At 40.8% G+C, this 18,672-nt stretch overlaps 1 protein-coding gene across 1 annotated transcript in view; it reads left to right on the forward strand.

Annotated features, from left to right (window-relative positions):
* Positions 1-18,672, forward strand: part of jmy (junction mediating and regulatory protein, p53 cofactor) — a 145,107-nt gene that overhangs the window by 69,634 nt on the left and 56,801 nt on the right. Inside the window, exon 3 of the mRNA XM_041185666.1 lies at positions 365-515. Within this exon, the coding sequence (XP_041041600.1) occupies positions 365-515 (151 nt within the window). The remainder of the gene's footprint in view (positions 1-364; positions 516-18,672) is intronic.

Below are 18,672 nucleotides of genomic sequence, written 5' to 3' on the forward strand. Positions count from 1 at the left end.
TCCAATTGAACTTTGAAAAACTTCCAGCAGTACAATTTGAAATTTTACCTTTCCAAACTTGGTTTACGTATTTTTTTAAAAGGCATAATTTGAGCTACGGTACACTAAGGTGAGGTGCCGCTGATTAGAGGACTTATAATTGGTGATGCTATTGATGGGATCAATTTGAGATGCTACTAATTTGTACATTTACAGATTTGGAATGCCAAAGCTCAAGTGAACACTTGATAATTTTATAGCAGATCTTAAATTACTTATAACTCATCCTTGCTTTGTTCAATGAAAAGTTATGCTGATAATCCATTCCAGACACTGTTATTTCTATTTCAAATGGAAAAATGAATATATTTGTTTTATTATACAGATCTCGATGGAAAATGATTACCTTGGCCCACGCAGAATTGAGAGTCTGAAGAAAGAAGATTCTGATTGGCAAAGGAAAGCCCACAGGGCTGTACTATCCATACAGGATTTGACAGTGAAGTACTTTGAGATCACAGCCAAAGCACAGAAAGGTGGTGTACCTGGATTCTGCATTTAGCTATTGCAGGCCTTCCCCATGACTTCAGCAGAAATAATCATGTTTAATTTGAATGTGAAAGGAATTTAAAGCTGTGCTATGAAACAAGCTGTCAAACTTTAGATGTATATTAAATGATTTTAGATATCTGGATATGTAATTCTGGAAGATTACGGGCAATCTGTTACGGGCAAATCATGTTTACCTAACTTGATTGAGTTTTTTGATGAGGTAACAGAGAGGGATTGGTAAGGGTAACAGAACATAAGAAATAGAAGTAGGAGTAGACCACATAGCCCATCCAGCCTGCTCCACCATTCAGTACGATCGTGGCTGATCTTTGGCTTCAACTCCGCTTCCCTGCCTGCTCTCCATATCACTTGATTCCCTGAGAGACCAAAAATCTGTCTGTCTCAGCCTTAAATATTTTCAACAATGGAGCATCCACAACCCTCTGGGGTAGAGAATTCCAAAGATTCACAATCCTTTCAGTGAAGAAATCTTTCGTCATCTCAGTCCTAAATGATCGGCCTCTTATCCTAACCCTGTGCCCCAGTGCTCTGGATTCCACAGCCAGGGGTAGCAACCTGCTGGTGTCTGCTTTGTCAGGCTCTTTCAGAATCTTGTATGTTTCAATGAGATCACCTTGCATCCTTCTAAGCTTAATAGAATATAGACCCAACTTACTCAGCCTCTCACAGGGCAAGAGAGAAAGGTATTAATGTGGGAAATGATAAACAGACTGTGACAAGAAGGGACAGAGAGTATAAGCCTAAGAGTAAATCAGCAGGTAATGCTAGAGGTTCAAAAAATAATAAAAGGACAAAACAAAAGGCTCTGTATCTGAATGCATGTAGCATTCAAAACAAGACAGATGAACTAATAGTGCTAATAGAAATAAATAAATACAGTCTGATAACCATTACAGAAACGTGGCTGCAGGATGACATAGATTGGGACTGAATATTGAAGGGTACATAATATTTAGGAAGGACAGGAAGCTAGGAAAAGATGGAGGGATGGCTTTATTAATTAAGGATGGTATTAGTACAATAGAGCGCTGACCTAAGTTCAAGAAACCAGGATGTAGAAGCAGTGTGGGTTGAGATGAGCAATGATATAAAGGCAATAAGTCACTTGTGGGAATGATGTACAGGCCCCTTAATAATAACCATATGGTAAGGCAGGGTATAATGGGAGCTTGTCAGAAAGGTATGGTAATAATCATGGGGGATTTTAATCTACATATAGACTGGGAAAATCAGCTGGATAAAGATAGCCTTGAAGGGGAATTCATAGAATGTTTTCAGGATAGTTTCTTAGAACAGCACATTCTGGAACCAACCAGAGAGCAGGCTATACCATACCTGGTATTATGCAACAAGATAAGATTAATTAATGACCTCATAGTGAAGGTGCCCCTAAATAGTAGCAATCATAATATGTTTGAGTTTTACATTTAGTTTGAAGGAGAGATTAGAGTGGGCCTAAGACTAGTATTTTAAACTTAAATAAGGGCAATTATGAGGACATGAAAGCAGAGCTAGCTAAAGTGAACTGGCAAATTAGATTAAGGGATAGGTCCTTAGAGATGCAGTGGCGGACATTTAAGGGGATATTTCAGAATACACTGGACGGATGCAGCCCAACGAGAAAGAAAAATTCCAAGGGAAGGACCCACCGCCTGCGGTTAACTAAAAAATTAAAGGTAGTATCAAACTTAAAGAAAAAACATATAATTGTGCAAAGATGAGTAGCAGGTCAGAAGATTGGACAGAATATAAAAAATAGCAATGAATGACCAAAAGATTAATAAGGAGGGGAGAGTGCAAGAGAAAGCTAGCGTAAATATAAAGACAGAAATTAATTATTTCTATAGATTTTTAAGAAAAATAAGTTAACAAAGAGAGCGTTGATCCTGTGGAAAGTAAGCCTAGCGAGTTAATAATGGAAAATAAGGATATGGCAGATGAATCGAACAGGTATTTTGCATTGGTCTTCATTACAGAGGATACAAGTTACATCCCTGAAATAGCTGTAAATCAGGAAATGGAAGGGGGAAAGGAACTCGAGAAAAGGAAGTGGTACTGAGCAAATTGTTGGAGCTATGGGCTGACAAGTCCCCAGGTCCTGATGGATTTCCTAGGATCTTTAAAAGAAGTGGTCAGTGAGATGGTTGATGTGTTGGTTTTAATTTTCCAAAATTCCCTAGATTCGGGGAAGGTTCCATTAGATTGGAAACTAGCTAATGTAACTCCTTTATTCAAAAAGGGAGGGAGACAAAAAGCAGGAAACTACAGGTCAATTAGCTTAACATTTTCCCTATGACATATTAAAAGCTATTATTAAAGATGTTATTGCAAGACACTTAGATAAATTCAAGCAAATCAGGTACAGTCAATATGGTTTTAGGAGAAGGAAATCATATTTAACCAATTTATTGGAATTCTTTGAAGAAGTAACATGTTCTCTGGATAAAGGGGAACCAGTAGATACATTGCACTTAGATTTCCAGAAGGCATTTGATAAGATGCCACATTAAAGGTCATTGCGGAAAGTAAAAGCTCATAGTGTAGGGAGTAACATATTGACATGGGTGGAAGATTGGCTAGCTAACAGGAACCAAGGGTAGGCATAAATGGGTCTTTTTCTGGTTGGCAGGATGTAATGAGTGGTGTGCCACAGAGATCAGTGCTGGTGCCTCAACTTTTTTACAATTTATGTAAATAGCTTGGATGAAGGGACCGAAGGTGTTTGCTGATGACACAAAGATAGGTATGAAAGTAAGTTGTGAAGAGGACATAAGGAGGCTAAAAAGGGATATAGGTAGGTTAAGTGAACCATAGAAAAGTTACGGTGCAGAAAGAGGCCATTCAGCTCATCATGTCTGTGCTGGCCAGAAAAAAATGAAAAAGAAACCATTTAATCCCACTTTCCAGCACCTGGTCTGTAGCTTTGCAGGTTACAGTGCTTCTGATGCAGATCCAAGTACCTTTTAAATGAGTTGAGCGTTTCAACCTCAACCACCAATTTAGGCAGTGAATTCCAGACGCCCATTACCCTCTGGGTGAATAAGTTTTTCCTCATGCCCCCTCTAATCCTCCTCCCAATCAACTTAAACCCATGCCCCCTGATAATTGACCCCTCGGCTAGGGGAAACAAGTCTTTACTATCTACCCTATCTAGGCCCCTCATAATTTTGTACACCTCAATTAGATCACTCCTCAGCCTCCTCTGTTCTAATGAAAACAACGCTAGCCTATCCAACCTTTCCTCATAGCTGCAATTTTCAAGCCCTGGCAGCATTCTTGTAAATCTTTTCTGCACTTTCTCTAGAGCAATTATATCCTCCCTGTAATGTGGTGACTAGAACTGTTCACGAAATTCCAGCTGTGGCCTAACCAGTGTTTTTTATAGTTCCATCATTACAACCCTGCTTTTGCATTCAGTACCTCATCCAGTAAAGGAAAACATTCCATATACTTTCTTTACCATCTTATCCATGTGTCCTGCCACCTTCAGGGACCCGTGGACATGCAGTCAACTTCCTCAACCCCTCTCAGTATCCTCTTGTTTATTGAGAATTCCCTTGTTTTGTTTGCCCTCCCCTCCCTTGACCTCACACTTTTCTGGATTGAATTGCATTTGCCACTTTCATGCTCACGCAACCAAACCATTGTTGATATTCTGGAGACAACAGTTATCCTCTTCATTATCAACTACACGGCCGAGTTTTGAGTGATCTGCAAATTTCCCAATCATACCTCCCACGTTTAAGTCCATACCATGAATATATACCGCAAACAACAAAGACCCCAACACTGAGCCCTGTGGAACACCACTGGAAACCATTTTCCATTCGCAAAAAACATCCATCGACCATTACTCTTTGTTTCCTGTTGCTGAACCAATTTTGGATCCAACTTGCCATCTTCACCTGTATCCCGCTTTTCTGACCAGTCTGCCATGTGGGACCTTGTCAAATGCCTTACTAAAATCCATGTAGACAACATCCGCCCACACTACGCTCGTCAATCCTCCTTGTTACTGCCTCAAAAAATTCTATTTAGTTAGTAAGGCACAATTTTCCACTAACAGAACCATGCTGACTGGCCCTGATCAACCCAAACCTTTCTAAGTGACAGTTTATCCTGTCTCTCAGAATTGATTCCAATAATTTGCCCACCTCTGAAGTCAGACCAATAATTCAGGTCAGGTCTATAATTTTCTGGCCTATCCCTTGCACCCTTTGTAAATAACGGTACACCATTTGCAGACCTTCAACCCTCTGGTACCTCGCCTGTATCTAGTGAGGATTGGAAAATTATCCCCAGAGTACCTGCTATTTCCTTTTTGTCTCCCTTTAACAGCCTGGGATACAATCCATCCGGCCCTGGTGATTTATTCACCTTCAGGGATGTCGGTCACTTTCTCACTATGCTTATTGTAAGTAATGTTTCACACACCTCCTCGTTAACTAGAATGTCTGCATCAACTCTTAGTGAGGACGGAGACAAAGTACTCATTGCGAACCCTGCTCACATCTTCAGCATCAATGCACAAGTTACCATGTACATCTCTGTTAGGGTCTATCCTTTCCTTAGTTATTCTCTTGCTCTTAAAGTACTGGTAAAACATCTTTGGGTTTTCTTTGATTTTTACCTGCCAATATTTTTTCATATCTTTGATTTCCTAATTTCCATTTGTATTTCACCTCTGTCCTTTCCATGCCACTCTAGGCTTTCTACAGTAAGTCTTTTGTGACTGGCTTTCTTTTTTTGCTTTATCTTGGCCTGTATGCTTCTGGGTAACCAGGGGGCTCTAGATTTGGCAGCACTGCCCTTTTTTGTGGGGGCATGTCTACACTGTGCCATAGAATCTCACTTTTGAATGCCTCCTAATGATTTTGATACCGTTTTCCCTTTTAATAGCTGTATCCAGTCCACTCTCACCAGCTTACCTCTGAGCTTCATAAACTTTATCTTCCCCCAATTTAGAACTTTAGAAAAGATCTGGAAAACAGTACATAATGTGGGAAAATGTGGAATTGTTAATTTTGATAGAATAATAAAAAGCATATTATCTAAATGGTGAGATTGCAGAGTTCCGAGAGGCAGAGGGCATCTTAGTACACACATTGCAAAAGGTTAGTATGCAGTACAGCAAGTAATTAGGAAACCTATTATAATTTTATCATTTATTGTAAGGGGAATTAATGACAAAAGTAGGGAGATTAAGCTTTAGTTATATCAGGTATTGGTGAGACCACATCTGGAGTACTGTGCACAGTATTGGCCTCCTTATTTAAGGAAGGATGTAAGTGAATTGGAAGCAGTTCAGAAAAGATTTACTAGACTGATACCTGGAATGGGCAGGTTGTCTTATCAGGAAAGGTTAGGCAGGCTAGGCTTATATCACCAAGTTCAGTAGAATAAGAGGTGGCTTGGTTGAAATGTGTCAAAACCCCTCAGGATCTTTTAGGTGGATATGAAGAGGATGTTCCCTCTTGTGGAAGAATCTAGAACTAGATGTTACTGTTTAAAAATAAGGGGTTGCCCATTTACGACACAGATGAGGAGAATTTCTTTCTGAGGGCCGTGAGCCTTTGGAACTCTTTCTCAAAAGGTGGAAACAGTGTCTTTGAATATTTTTAAGGCAAAGGTAGGTAGATTCTTGATAAGCAAGGATGTGAAAGTTTAGAGGGGTTAGGTGGGTATGTGGATTTGAGGTTACAGTCAGATCAGCCATGATCTTATTAAATGGCAGAGCAAACTCGAGGAGCCAAATGGCCTACTCCTGCTTCTAATTAGTATGTTTGAAACTACGTCACTTAGTTTTAGACCCTCCCATGAGGGAAATATCCTCTTAGCCTGTGAAGCCCCCTCAAAATTTCATATGTTTCAATAAGATCATTTCTCATTCTTCTAAACGCCAACGTGTATAAGCCCAACCTTTCCTCATTAGACAGCCCCTTCTTACCAGGAATCAATCTAATGAACCTTTTTCAACTGCCTCCAATGCAAGTATATGCATGCTTAGATAAAGAGGCCAAAACTGTACATAGTACTGTAGGTGTGATTTCACCAGTATGCTGTGCAGTTGTAGCAAGATTTCCATACTTTTATTATACTCCATCCCCCTTGCAATAAAGGCCAGCATTCCATTTGCCTTCCTAATTACTTGCTGCATACACTGTAACATTTTGTGATTCATGTAAAAGGATGCCAAGATCCCTCTGTACAGCAGTCTTTCCATTTAAATAACCTGTTTTTCTATTCTTCCAACCTAAGTGGACAACCTCACATTATTCCATACTCACATACTCCATCTGACAGATTTTTGCCCACTCATTCAACCTATATGTGCCTTTGCAGACTCTGTGCCCTCCTTGCAACTTACTTTCCTAAGTACCTTTGTATCATCAGTAAGTTTGGCTGCAATGCACTGGATCCCTTTATCAAAGTCATTAATATAGATTGTAAATAGTTGAGGCCCCAGCTCTGTACCCTGTGGCAATTCACCAGGTACAGTTTGCCAAATCTTTTGTTATCCTGATTCTCTGTTTCCTGTTAGTTAGCCAATCCGTGCTAATATATCACCCCCAACACCATGAGTTCTTAATTTGTACAGTAATCTTTTATGTGGCACCTTATCAAATGCCTTTTGAAAATCTAAAATACTACTTCTACTGGTACCCCCTTATCCACCTGCTAGTTACATCCTCAAAGAAGTCTAATAAATTTGTCAAACATGATTTTTTAATTTATTCTTTCATGGGATATAAGCGTCACTGGCAAGATCAGCATTTGTTGCCCATCCCTAATTGCCCTTGAACTGAGTGGCTTGCTTGGCCATTTCTGAGGGCAGTTAAGAGTCAACCACATTGTTGTCTGGAGTCACATTCAGGCCCATTCAGGTAAAGGATGGCAGATTTCCTTTCCTAAAGGAAATTAGTGACCTAGATAGGTTTTTATGACAACCAATGATAGTTTCATGGTCACCATTACTGAGATGACCTTTCATTTCCAGATTTTTATTAATTGAATTTTAAATTTCATCAACTGTTGGGATTTGGACCCTTGTCCCCACAGTGTTACCCTGGGCTTGTTGGGTTGTTCAATGACATTACCACTATCCACAATACCACCATCTCCTGTCTGCCCCACCCCCGCCAAACAAAACCATGTTGGCTCTGCCTGATTGTATTATGATTTTCTAAATGTCCTGCTAATGTCTCCTTAATAATATATCCTTAGCCGAACATCTGTCATTGAGAAAATGCTAACTGGTCTATAGTTTCCAGCTTTCTGTCTTCCCCCTTTCTTGAATACCGTTGTTACATTTGTGGCTTTACAGTTTGTTGGGACCTTTCCAGAATCTATGGAATTTTGGAAGATTGCAGCCAATGCATTCACTATCCCTACAGCCGTTTCCCTTAAGACCCTAGGATGCAGGCCATCTTGTCCAATGGATTTGTCAGCCTTTAGTTCCATAAATTTATCTAGTACTTTTGCTCTAGCGATTTATTGTTTTAAGTTCCTACGGCCCTACGCCCCTTTTTCCCATTGATTTTCTGCTATTCATGGGATGCTTTTTGTGTCTACTACCGTAAAGACAGAAAATACTTGTTCAAAGCCTTTGCATTTCCTTGCTTCTCATTATTAGTTCCTCAGCCTCATCCTCTAAGAAGCCAACGTTTACTTTAATTACTCTCTTTTGTTTTTATATACTAGTAGAAGTCCTGACTGTCTTTTTATATTTCTTGCTAGTTTACCCTCACATTCTAATTTCTCCCTTTTTTAAAGCCATCCTTTGACAGTTTCTAAAGTTTTGCCAGTCTCCTGGCCTATGACTAACCTTGGTAGTAGTGCACATACAGCCTTCTGTGCTCCAAAACAAGACTATGAAATATATGTCAGCCAAAAGAGCTCCCACTCATTGACGTGGAATGCATCATGCAGCTCTGTGCCAGGTATCCTGGCAGCTGTCATGATGCCTTGCACTATTCCGCAGTTCCCCATCTCTTTCATCCAGGTCATTGGATCAGAGACTGGCTGTTTGGAAACTAGGGCTTATGCCTGACTGGTGTGATTCATGATTCCTGTCAGGAACCTTGTATAGATGAGATATAGTCAGATCCTTGCCTCCACCAAATCCCTTTAGCAACCAAGCAGAGCTTCTGCTGCTTGAATAGGTCTGGATCCTGTTCCAGTCTCTAGGACCATGTCACTGCTGTGTGCTCCATAATTTTGCTATGCAGAGGGACCAAGCCACCTGTGGGCATCACAATATCTCCTTTATTTGGCTTCATGTTTGTTTCTTCCTGATGCTTTGGGACATTTTATTGTTATGACCACAGCCGGTGTTAATTGCTGCGCAAACCAAATCCCAGGGGGAAACTTGGTTTGTGGGCACAACCTTTTTTTTTTGTATTCTGATAACGAGATCAAAACGTAACAATATCAGCAGTAAGAGGTCCAGTAACACTTCTGGGGTTTTTAAAACTTAAAAGTAAAAATTTTATGAACAAAGGAAAAAGAAAACTTAAGCACACAGGATTACAGTTACATAATTAAGGTTAGTCTTAGAAAACATTCCCCCAAAACACAGTACTTGGTCAAACCCACAAGTAAACACCTTCCAGGTAATACTCCCTTATAGATTTTTAAATATGAAAAATCCAGTTTATTACACAAGGAAAACTGCTGTAGCTTCAATAAAGGTGTACCACATGACCTTTACCCCCTTCCACTCTGCTGTGGAATCCATTTCAGAATAAAACTGCTTGCTGCAGCCGAGACTCCTCAACAGTTCCACAGCTATCCAACTCAACACCTCTCCAGCCCAATAGCTTAAAAAAAGCTACCCAGAGTAACTCTACTTTTTTTACCTTTCACCTTAGTCCCATTGTTCTCTCACCCCTTTGAAGCTCAAACCCTTCCATCTATAAGATCTTTCATGTTTCCAGCTTGTCTTTGCTTTTGGGTCAATCAAAATATAATAGCCCCACTACCAACCTATAGACTCCTGCAAGATGCAACCACCTTCCTTGTCATCTCTGACTCCCCTTTGAAATTCAAACAACCTCTCAACTTATCTAAAAAATGCAAATGTTGGATCTAACCTATTTACTCAACTAAACACCGCTTATCCTTTTCATGTTTCCAAGCCCCCTGACAACCTGACTCCTATCAAACCCTTGCCCAGCTTAATTAAATCTCACTCACTCACTCTGACACACACACACTCACACATACAACCAGCCTTCTGCACAGAATAACAAAATATTTTTAAAAATCCATTCTCACATTTTATAATATTTCCAAATGCAAATTCTTTCTGTTGATGAAGACTATCATTATCTCGAGGAAATTGGAAAACTACACAATGAACTGCTCTGGTTGGATATCTTTAATGAATAAAAATACCATGCTTTAATTATGGCTATGCTGCATTTAAAGAAAACAATTTGTTCTATGAAGAGGTAGGAAATATTTGTGAGAACAGAAGTTACTTTAGTGGTCAGTTTCAGTTAATCAAAGGTAAATTTGGAAAAACCCAAATGGTTTGTACTTGGAGTTGGTAAATGTAATGTAGAATTGGTTCATGACTCAGTGCATCAGAGAAGCACTGTGTCCATTTTGACCAGGTATTCATAAATGATCCAGAGATATACAGGAAATAAAGTCAAGGCATTTTGGGATAGCAACCACAGATGATCAAGCTCAACATGATCTGGAGTTCAGACACATCATAGTCAAGATACACCTAAGACCAGAATCAGGGAGAACATAATGTATGGGGATGAATTTATGATTGAAGGATATTGAGGGGTGAAGCCATGAAGGAAGCATGTTATAAAATATGAGGCTTGACGATTGAATTGGGAGGCTGTTCAACAACAAATCAGTACAAGACATGCATTATGCTGAGCAGGATAAATGCATGTCTAGCATTAGTTGGATAAACAGGAATGACTTGTTTCATTTGTTTTGACCTTTCAAAATTCCTTAGGTTCTAGAACAGTTCCAAAGGATTGGAAGGTAGCAAATAGGACCCAATTATTTAAGAAGAAGAAGAGAGAAAATGGGGAACTATGGACTGGTTAGCTTAACATTCACAGTAAAATGCTAAAACCTATAATTTGGCACTTGGGTAACCAAGCACTTAGAAAATCATAATATGATTAAGCAGAGTCAACACAGATTTATGAAGGGGAAATAGTTTCTGACAAATCTGTTAAGAGATTTTTGAAGTAACTAGTAAGATGAATAAGGGGGAATCTATGGATGTAGTGTATTCATTAAGGTAGAGAAAGAAAAAAAGGCTTGCAATTATAAAGTGCCTTTCATGACCATCCGTCATCTCAAAGCAGCCAATGAAGTACTTTTGAGTGTAGTCACAAGTGTAATGCAGGAAACATATAGTCAATTTGTGTACAGTAAGCGCCGTCAAACTGCAGTGTTATAATGATCAGATGGTGGTTTTTGTGATGTTTATTGAGGGGTAATATTGCCCAGGACACCAGGGATAACTCACCCCCCCACCCCCACCCCCACCCCGCCCTCCCCCCAATCTGAAAGGTGGCATCTCTGACAGTGCTGCACTCCAACAGTACTGCACTGGAGTGTCAGCCTTGACTTTTGTAATCAAGTTCTGGAGTGCGACTGAATGCTACCAAGTCACGGTTTACATGGATTATTAGACAAAATTAGGACTCAGGATTGGGGGTAATATGTTAGTATGGATTGGTTAATGGACAGAAAACATTGTAGGAATAAATGGAATATTTTCAGGTTGGCAGGTTGTAACTAGCAGGGTACTGCAAGAATCGATACTCAGTTGTTTACAATCTATATTAAAGATTTACATGAGGGAACTAAGTGTCCAACATATTCAAGTTTTCTGACAATACAAAGTTAGATGGGAAAGTTAAGTGGTGAAGCAGATGCAAAGAGGCTGCAGAGGGAAATAGACAGGTTGGATGAGTAGATAACAACATTGTTGTTGGAGCCAGTCAGAGCAACAGCTAACCCCAAAAGGAACCCCACCAGAATTCATAAAGGCTGATGAAAGTGGTCAGTGCAAAGCAGAGAGCTAATTGGTAGGTAGTGGGTAAGTTGCTTTTCTCCAATTTAAAGCTACATTAAGGAAAGGTAAGAATTCTTTCTTTTTATTAAAAAAAGAAACTTTAATTATTTTCTACTTGACTTGAAATTAAGGTAAGAGTATTTTAACTAAAGGTATGGCAGGGAAGCTCAGTCCCATGTGTTGCGTGGCCTGTAGAATGTGGGAAGTCTTAGATGCTCCTGGCAGTCTGGATGACCACATCTGCAGGAAATGCCACTGGTTTGACCATCTTAAGCACTGGGTTTCACAGCTAGAGCGTCAGCTAGAGGCACAGCAGGTCATCCGCGAAACTGAGAGTTATGTGGATAACACATGTTTGGACGTAGTCACCCCGCAGCTTAAGGAAGTGCAGTCAGAGAAGGAATGGGTGACTACCAGTCAGAAGGAGGAGGGCAGGCAAGTGGTCAGGAAAGCCCCAGAGTGCATCTCATTCAAGAACAGTTTTTCTGTGTTGGAAAATGGTGAGAGTGATGGTTCCTCTGGGGATTGCAACCAGAGCCTAGCTGAACAGGGAGGAGGAGCAAGAAAGGAAGAGCAATAGTGGTAGGAAACTCAATAGTGAGGGGTACAGGCAGGCTTTTCTGTGGCTGCAGACATGGCTCCAGGATGGTGTGTTGCCTCCCTGGGGCCACCGTCAAGTATGTCATTGGCTGCAGGGCATTCTGAAGCGGGAGGACGAACAGTTAGAGATGGTGGTTCACAACATAGGTAGAACGAGGGATGAGGTCCTGCAACAAAAGTTTAGGGAGCTAGGTAGCAGATTGAAAAGCAGGACCTCAAAGTTTGTAATCTCTGGATTACTCCTGGTACCACTTGCTAGTGAGGATAGGAATAGGCAGATGAATGCGTGGCTGAAGAGTTGCTGCAGGAGGGAGGAGTTTAGATTCCTGGATCACTGGGTCTGTTTCTGGGGAAGGTGGGACCTGTACAGGCCCGATGGCTGCACCTGAACTGGAACGGGACCAACATCCTTGTAGGAGTTTTGCTAGTGCTATCGGTGGGTGTTTAAACTAATTTGGCAAGGAGAAGTGATATGGAGTGGAGGAATAGTAGGGAGTGATGTACAGACAAGTATAGAAGAAAAACCAAGTCAGTCTGGAAGGCAGAGCATATATAGTCAAGTTAATGCACAAGGGAACATGGCAAAGCTGTATGGCATTTATTTTAATGCAAGGGGTCTTATGAGTAAGGCAGATGAGTTGAGGGTGTTGATTAACACGTGGGGATATGACATCATTGCTATCACGGAGATGCGGTTGAGGGAGGGGCAGGACTGGCAGCTCAATATTCCGTGGTATAGAATCTTCAGGCAAGTTGTGGGGGGAGAGGGAGTGGTGTAAAAGAGGAGGTGGTGTTGCAATATTGACCAAGGAGTCAATTATTGCAATAAAGAGGAATAATATCTTAGAAGGTTCCTCAAATGAGGCCACATGGGTAGAACTTAAAAACAAAAAGGGCAATCACATTCCTGGGGATGTACTATAGACCCCCAAACACTCAGGTAGAGAAAGAAGCGCAGATATGTAGACAAATCTCAGTGAAGTATAATAATAATAGGGTAATAATAGTCGGGGATTTCAACTTCCCCAATATTAACTGCAATAGACAAAGCACGAAAGGTTTAGAGGGGGCAGAATTCTTAAGATGTATCCAGGAGAGCTTTTTAAGCCACCTTGTAGAAAGTCCTACACGAGAGCTAGTTTTAGGGAACGAAGCCAGGCAAGAGATATAATTGTCAGCGGGGGAGCATTTCGGTGATAGTGACCATAACTCAGTAAGATTTAAGGTTGTTATGGAAAAGGACAAAGATGGGCCGGAAATAAAGGTTCTGAATTGGGGGAAGACTGATTTTAATATAAGACAGGATCTGGCCAAAGTGGACTGGGAAACAGCTACTTGTAGGAAAATCTACATCGGACCAGTGGGAGCCATTCACAAATGAAATAGTGAAAGTGCAGGGTCAACATGTTCCCATAAAGGTGAAGGGTGGGACCAACAAGTCCAGAGAACCCTAAATGTCGAGGAATGTACAAATTTGGATAAGGAAAAAAAGGGAAGCTCATGGTAGATGCCGAGAGCTTAACCAGCGGAAGCCTTAGAGGAGTATAGGAAGTGCAGGGGGTTACTTAAAAAAGAAATTAGGAGTGTGAAGAGGGGGCATGACAAAACACTGGCGGGTAAAATAAAGAAAAATCGAAAGGTATTTTGTAAGTATGTTAGGGGCAAGAGGGTAACCAGGGAAAGAGTAGGGCCCATTAGGAACCAAATGACAATTTGTGAGGAGCCAGAAGACATAGGTGAGGTTTTAAATGAGCATTTTGCATCTGTATTCACTATAGAGAAGGACGATGTAAGTATAGAAATCAGGGAGGGGGACTGTGATATATTTGAGCAAATTAGCATTGAGGGGGAGGAGGTATTAGTAGTTTTAATAGCCTTAAAAGTGGATAAACCCCCAGGCCCAGATGAGATGTATCCCAGGCTGCTGTGGGAGGCAAGGAAGGAGATTGCAGGGATCCTGACATTAATTTTCAAATCCTGTCTGGTCACAGGAGTGGTGCCAGAGGACTGGAGGACAGCTAATTCAAGGAGGGTGGTAGGAATAAACCAAGCAACTATAGGCCTATGGTAAGGAAACTTGCGGAAAAAATTCTAAGGGACAGAATTAACCTCCACTTAGAGGGTCAAGGATTAATCATTGTTAGCATGGCTTTATCAAGGGAAGATCATGTTAAACAAATTTTGGTTGAATTTTTTGAGGAGGTGACCAGGTGTGTAGATGAGGGTAGTGCAGTTGATGTAGCCTACATGGATTTCAGTAAGGCTTTTGACAAGGTCTCGCATGGGAGACTGGTCAAGAAGGCAAGAGCCCATGGGATCCAGGGAAATTTGGAAAATTGGATCCAGTTAGTGGCAGGAGGTTGAGGGTGATGATCACAAGCTGTTTTTGTGACTGGAAGCCTGTGCTCGTCATACCGCAGGGTTCAGTGCCAGGTCCCTTTCTGTTTGTTGTGTACATTAATGACCTAGACATGAATGTAGGAGGTATGATCAGTAAGTTTACTGCTAACATGAAAATTGGTGGTGTGGTAAATAGCAAGGAGGAAAGCCTTAGATTACAGGGTGATATAGATGGTCTGGTCAGATGGGCATAACAGTGGCACATGGAATTTAATCCTGAAAAGCGAGAGGTAATGCATTTTGGGAGGACCAACAAGGCAAGGGAGTACACGATCAATGGTAGAACCCTAGGAAGTACAGAGGATCCGAAGGACCTAGAAAGTACAGAGGACCAGAAGGACCTTGGTGTGCATGTCCATTGATCCTTGAAGGCAGCAGGACAGGTAGATAAGATGGTTAAGAAGGCATGTGGGATACTTGCTTTTAATAGTCGATTTATTGAAAATAAGAGCAGGGAGGTTATGATTGATCTGTATAAAGCGTTAGTTCGGCCACATCTGGAGTACTGTGCGCAGGGTTGTCACACTGTAGGAAGGAAATGATTGCATTGGAGACTCTGCAGAGGAGATTCACCAGGATGTTGCCTGGGCTGGAGCATTTCAGCTATGAAAAAAGACTGGATAGGCTAGGATTGTTTTCCTTAGAGCAGGGAAGGCTGAGGGGGGACCAGATTGAGGTGTACAAAATTATAAGGGACATAGAAAGGGTAGATAGGAAGAAACGTTTCTCCTTAGTGGAGGGGTCAATAACTGGGGCATAGATTTAAGGTAAGGGGCAGGAGGTTTAGAGAGGATTTGAGGAAAAATAGTTTCACCTAGAGGTTGGGAATTCACTGCCTGAAAAGGTGGCGGAGGCGGGGACCTTTGCAATATTTAATATTTAGATGAACACTTGAAATGCCATAGCATACAAGGCTATGGGCCAAGTGCTAGGAAATGGGATTAGAGTAGAGAGGGGCGTGGACATGATGGGCCGAAGGGCCTCTTTCCATGCTGTGAAGCTCTGACGCTATTGCAGATAGAGTACAATATAGCAAAATGTGAAGTTATTCACTTGCAGGAAAAAAAATGCAGGACTTTTTAAGCGGTGAGATGTTAGGAAATGTTTGCATACAAAGGAACCTGAGTACCCTTGTATATGAATCAAAAAGTTAACTTGCAATTACTGCAAGCAAATAAGTTTTGCTGCAATTATACATGGCATTAGTGAGGCCATACCTGGAGTATTGTTTTCAGTTAACCTTTCCTATTATTGCCCAAGAGGGGGTGCAACCAAGCTTCAGTTGACTTGTCTTTGGGATGAGAGGATTGTCCTATGTGGAGAGATTGAGTAGACTAGTTTTCTATTTCATAGAGTTTAGAAGAATGAGAGGTGACACATTTGAAATTCTGAAGGGGCTTTATGAATTAGATGCTAGGGAATCTGGTCACATTATCAGTCTCATAAGGGGTTGAACATTTAGAATAGAGATGGAGAAATTTCATTTAAAGGGCTGTGAATCTTTAGAATTCTCTACCTTGGAGAGCTGTGGATGCTCAGTTATTGAGTATATTTAAGAGATAGATTGATAGATTTTTGAGTATTAAGGATTATGGGGAATGGGGATATTGCAGGCTTGTGAAGTTAAGGTCAAAAATCAGCCTTGATCCTGTTAAATGGCAGAGCAGGCTTGAAGGGACAAATGAACAACTCCAGCTCTGATTTGCAGAAAGCCGGCACAGGCTCAGGCTCACCTGTCCTGTAACCATTCTTTGATTCTAGGACTTATGCCTTGGTTTCTCTGGGGAACTATTGGAGTTCTTGCTGCCATCTACCTGTCGTTCTCCCCACTCCCTCACAGTCTCACCCCGCCAACTTAAGCCAGTGAATTGCCTGTCTGCCCTTGTTGCAAATATTCTAGGGAGACCCAATTCTGAAAGTAGTTTGGGTTTCTCACTGGTTCAGTTGAATAGATGGAACAGTCACTGCACCCAGCTGACGTATACCCAAAATGTAAGATGACCCCTTAGCATAACTACAGAGGTACAACAGAACAGTAATTAATATTTTTAATGTGCAGTCACTTTTATTATGTCCATAATGTGCATTTATTTTGCATGTTGCAAGGTTGCATGATAGCACTGGGATTTTTGGTAATAATTATTGAAGGGTTAATGTTAGCCAAGACACCAGGAGAGATTTGCTGATCATCTTTGAATAGTATTTGGTTTAACACCTTGTTTAAAAGATGGCACTTATTAATTGTGTTTTCCCCGCCTTTAAATTTGCTGTCATCACATCTCTCCTCAGAAAACCAACCTTTGACCCCACCGCCTTTACAAACTACTGTTCCATCTCCAACCTCCCTTTCCTCTCCAAAGTCCTTGAACATGTTGCCACCTCCCAAATCTGTTCCCTCTTTCCCAGAACTCCATGTTTGAATCCCACAATCAAGTCCCTGCCCTGCCACAATACCAAAACAATTCTTAACTAAATCCCCAATAACTGTCCCTCCTCGTCCTTCTTGACCCATCTGTAGCCTTTGACAGGTTGACCACACCATCTTCCTCCAATGCTTCTCTGTTGTCCAGCTGAGTGGACTACTCTCACATGGTTCCATTCTTATATATCTAGTCATAGCCCTATCTCTACAATCTCCTGCAGACCCACAACCCTCCGAGATCTGCGCTCGTGTAATTCTGGCCTCTTGTGAATTCCCAATTATAGTTGCTGTGCCATAGGTGGCCATGTGTCAGTCTCAAGCTCTGGAAATCCCTCACTACACCTCTTTCTGCCTTGCTTTCCTGCTTTAAGACACTCACTAAAACCTACCTCTTTGACCAAGTTTTTGGTCATCTGACCTTATATCCTTATGTGGTTCAGTGTCAATACTGTTTTATAATGCTCTTGTGAAGTGCCTAGGAGCGTGTTATTATGTTAAAGGTGCCAAATAAGTATAAGTTCTTGTTGTTATGCCACTGGCACACTCAGTACCACACCTTAGTGTTCACTTTTTAAAATAAAAAAATGTGCTGAAGTTCTGAAGTGGGTTTTAAACCCAGTACCTTCTGACTCAGAGGTGGAAGTGTGACCACTGAGCCAAGATGACATTTGAATTCAAACAGAAAAACATCACGTTCTCTATGGTTAATCCAGACTGCTTGACTATTAGTTTATTAACATAACCACTGTATTGCCATACTAAAGGTGTCTGAAAAGTGATATTATAGAGGTCAATAAGAACCGAAATAGTAAATCAGAAAAATGACTTTAAATTGTGGGAGGACAAGGTGCCAGGGTAAACGACATCCCACCGATAATGCTAGTTCATCAAGGCCTGCCTCCTTGCCTTGCCTCATACTTGATGTGGAGTTGTGTCCCTCAAGATATATAATCATTTGTTTCTGTAATGGAGAGAGGTGCTTATGGTTCATCGTGGACTATGGCTAATTGCCAATTCTCAATGCTACAAAAGAGCCAAGAATTCGAATGTGTGGTTCTCTGCACTCATGAAAAACTAATTGGGAAAATAAGTTTTAATGCAACCACCAATTTTCTTTTTATTTACTCAGAGATTGATGTTGGGATACTTAAAATGTTTAATTTATTGTGACTTGGATTCAGAAAGTCAATGTAAAATTTTCAAACCTGGAGGGCCAGTGGGATCTGAAGAGGCAGGTTGAGATAGCCACAGTAAGAATGACAGATGAAATTTAATATGGCCAAAAAAAATGTGATGAAATTGTCATTAATTGGAGCAAATAAATTTTAGAATTGAGTTGAAAGTGATCTAAGTAGACTGAACATTCACCAGTCTCATCACTACATAGCAGCAATCATCAAAGCTTCAAGGAAATCAATTGTGTTTGAGCAATTGCTCTGTTCAGATCACATCTTGAATAAGTACTGCAATTAGTTCTGGTTGCTCAGTTACAAAGGTGATATTTGGGTCCCAGAAGCAACATTCCACCTGCCTCTCTCAGAACCATTCTTCACTGCAATGTTAAATATTTTCTTTGTCACTTGATGCTGTAGCTGATGTCAGTTACAATAAAGCTTATTTAAAATGTCAAAAAAGAAGC

The sequence above is a fragment of the Carcharodon carcharias genome, chromosome 4, assembly GCF_017639515.1.
Source record: "Carcharodon carcharias isolate sCarCar2 chromosome 4, sCarCar2.pri, whole genome shotgun sequence".
Taxonomy (NCBI): Eukaryota; Metazoa; Chordata; class Chondrichthyes; order Lamniformes; family Lamnidae; genus Carcharodon; species Carcharodon carcharias.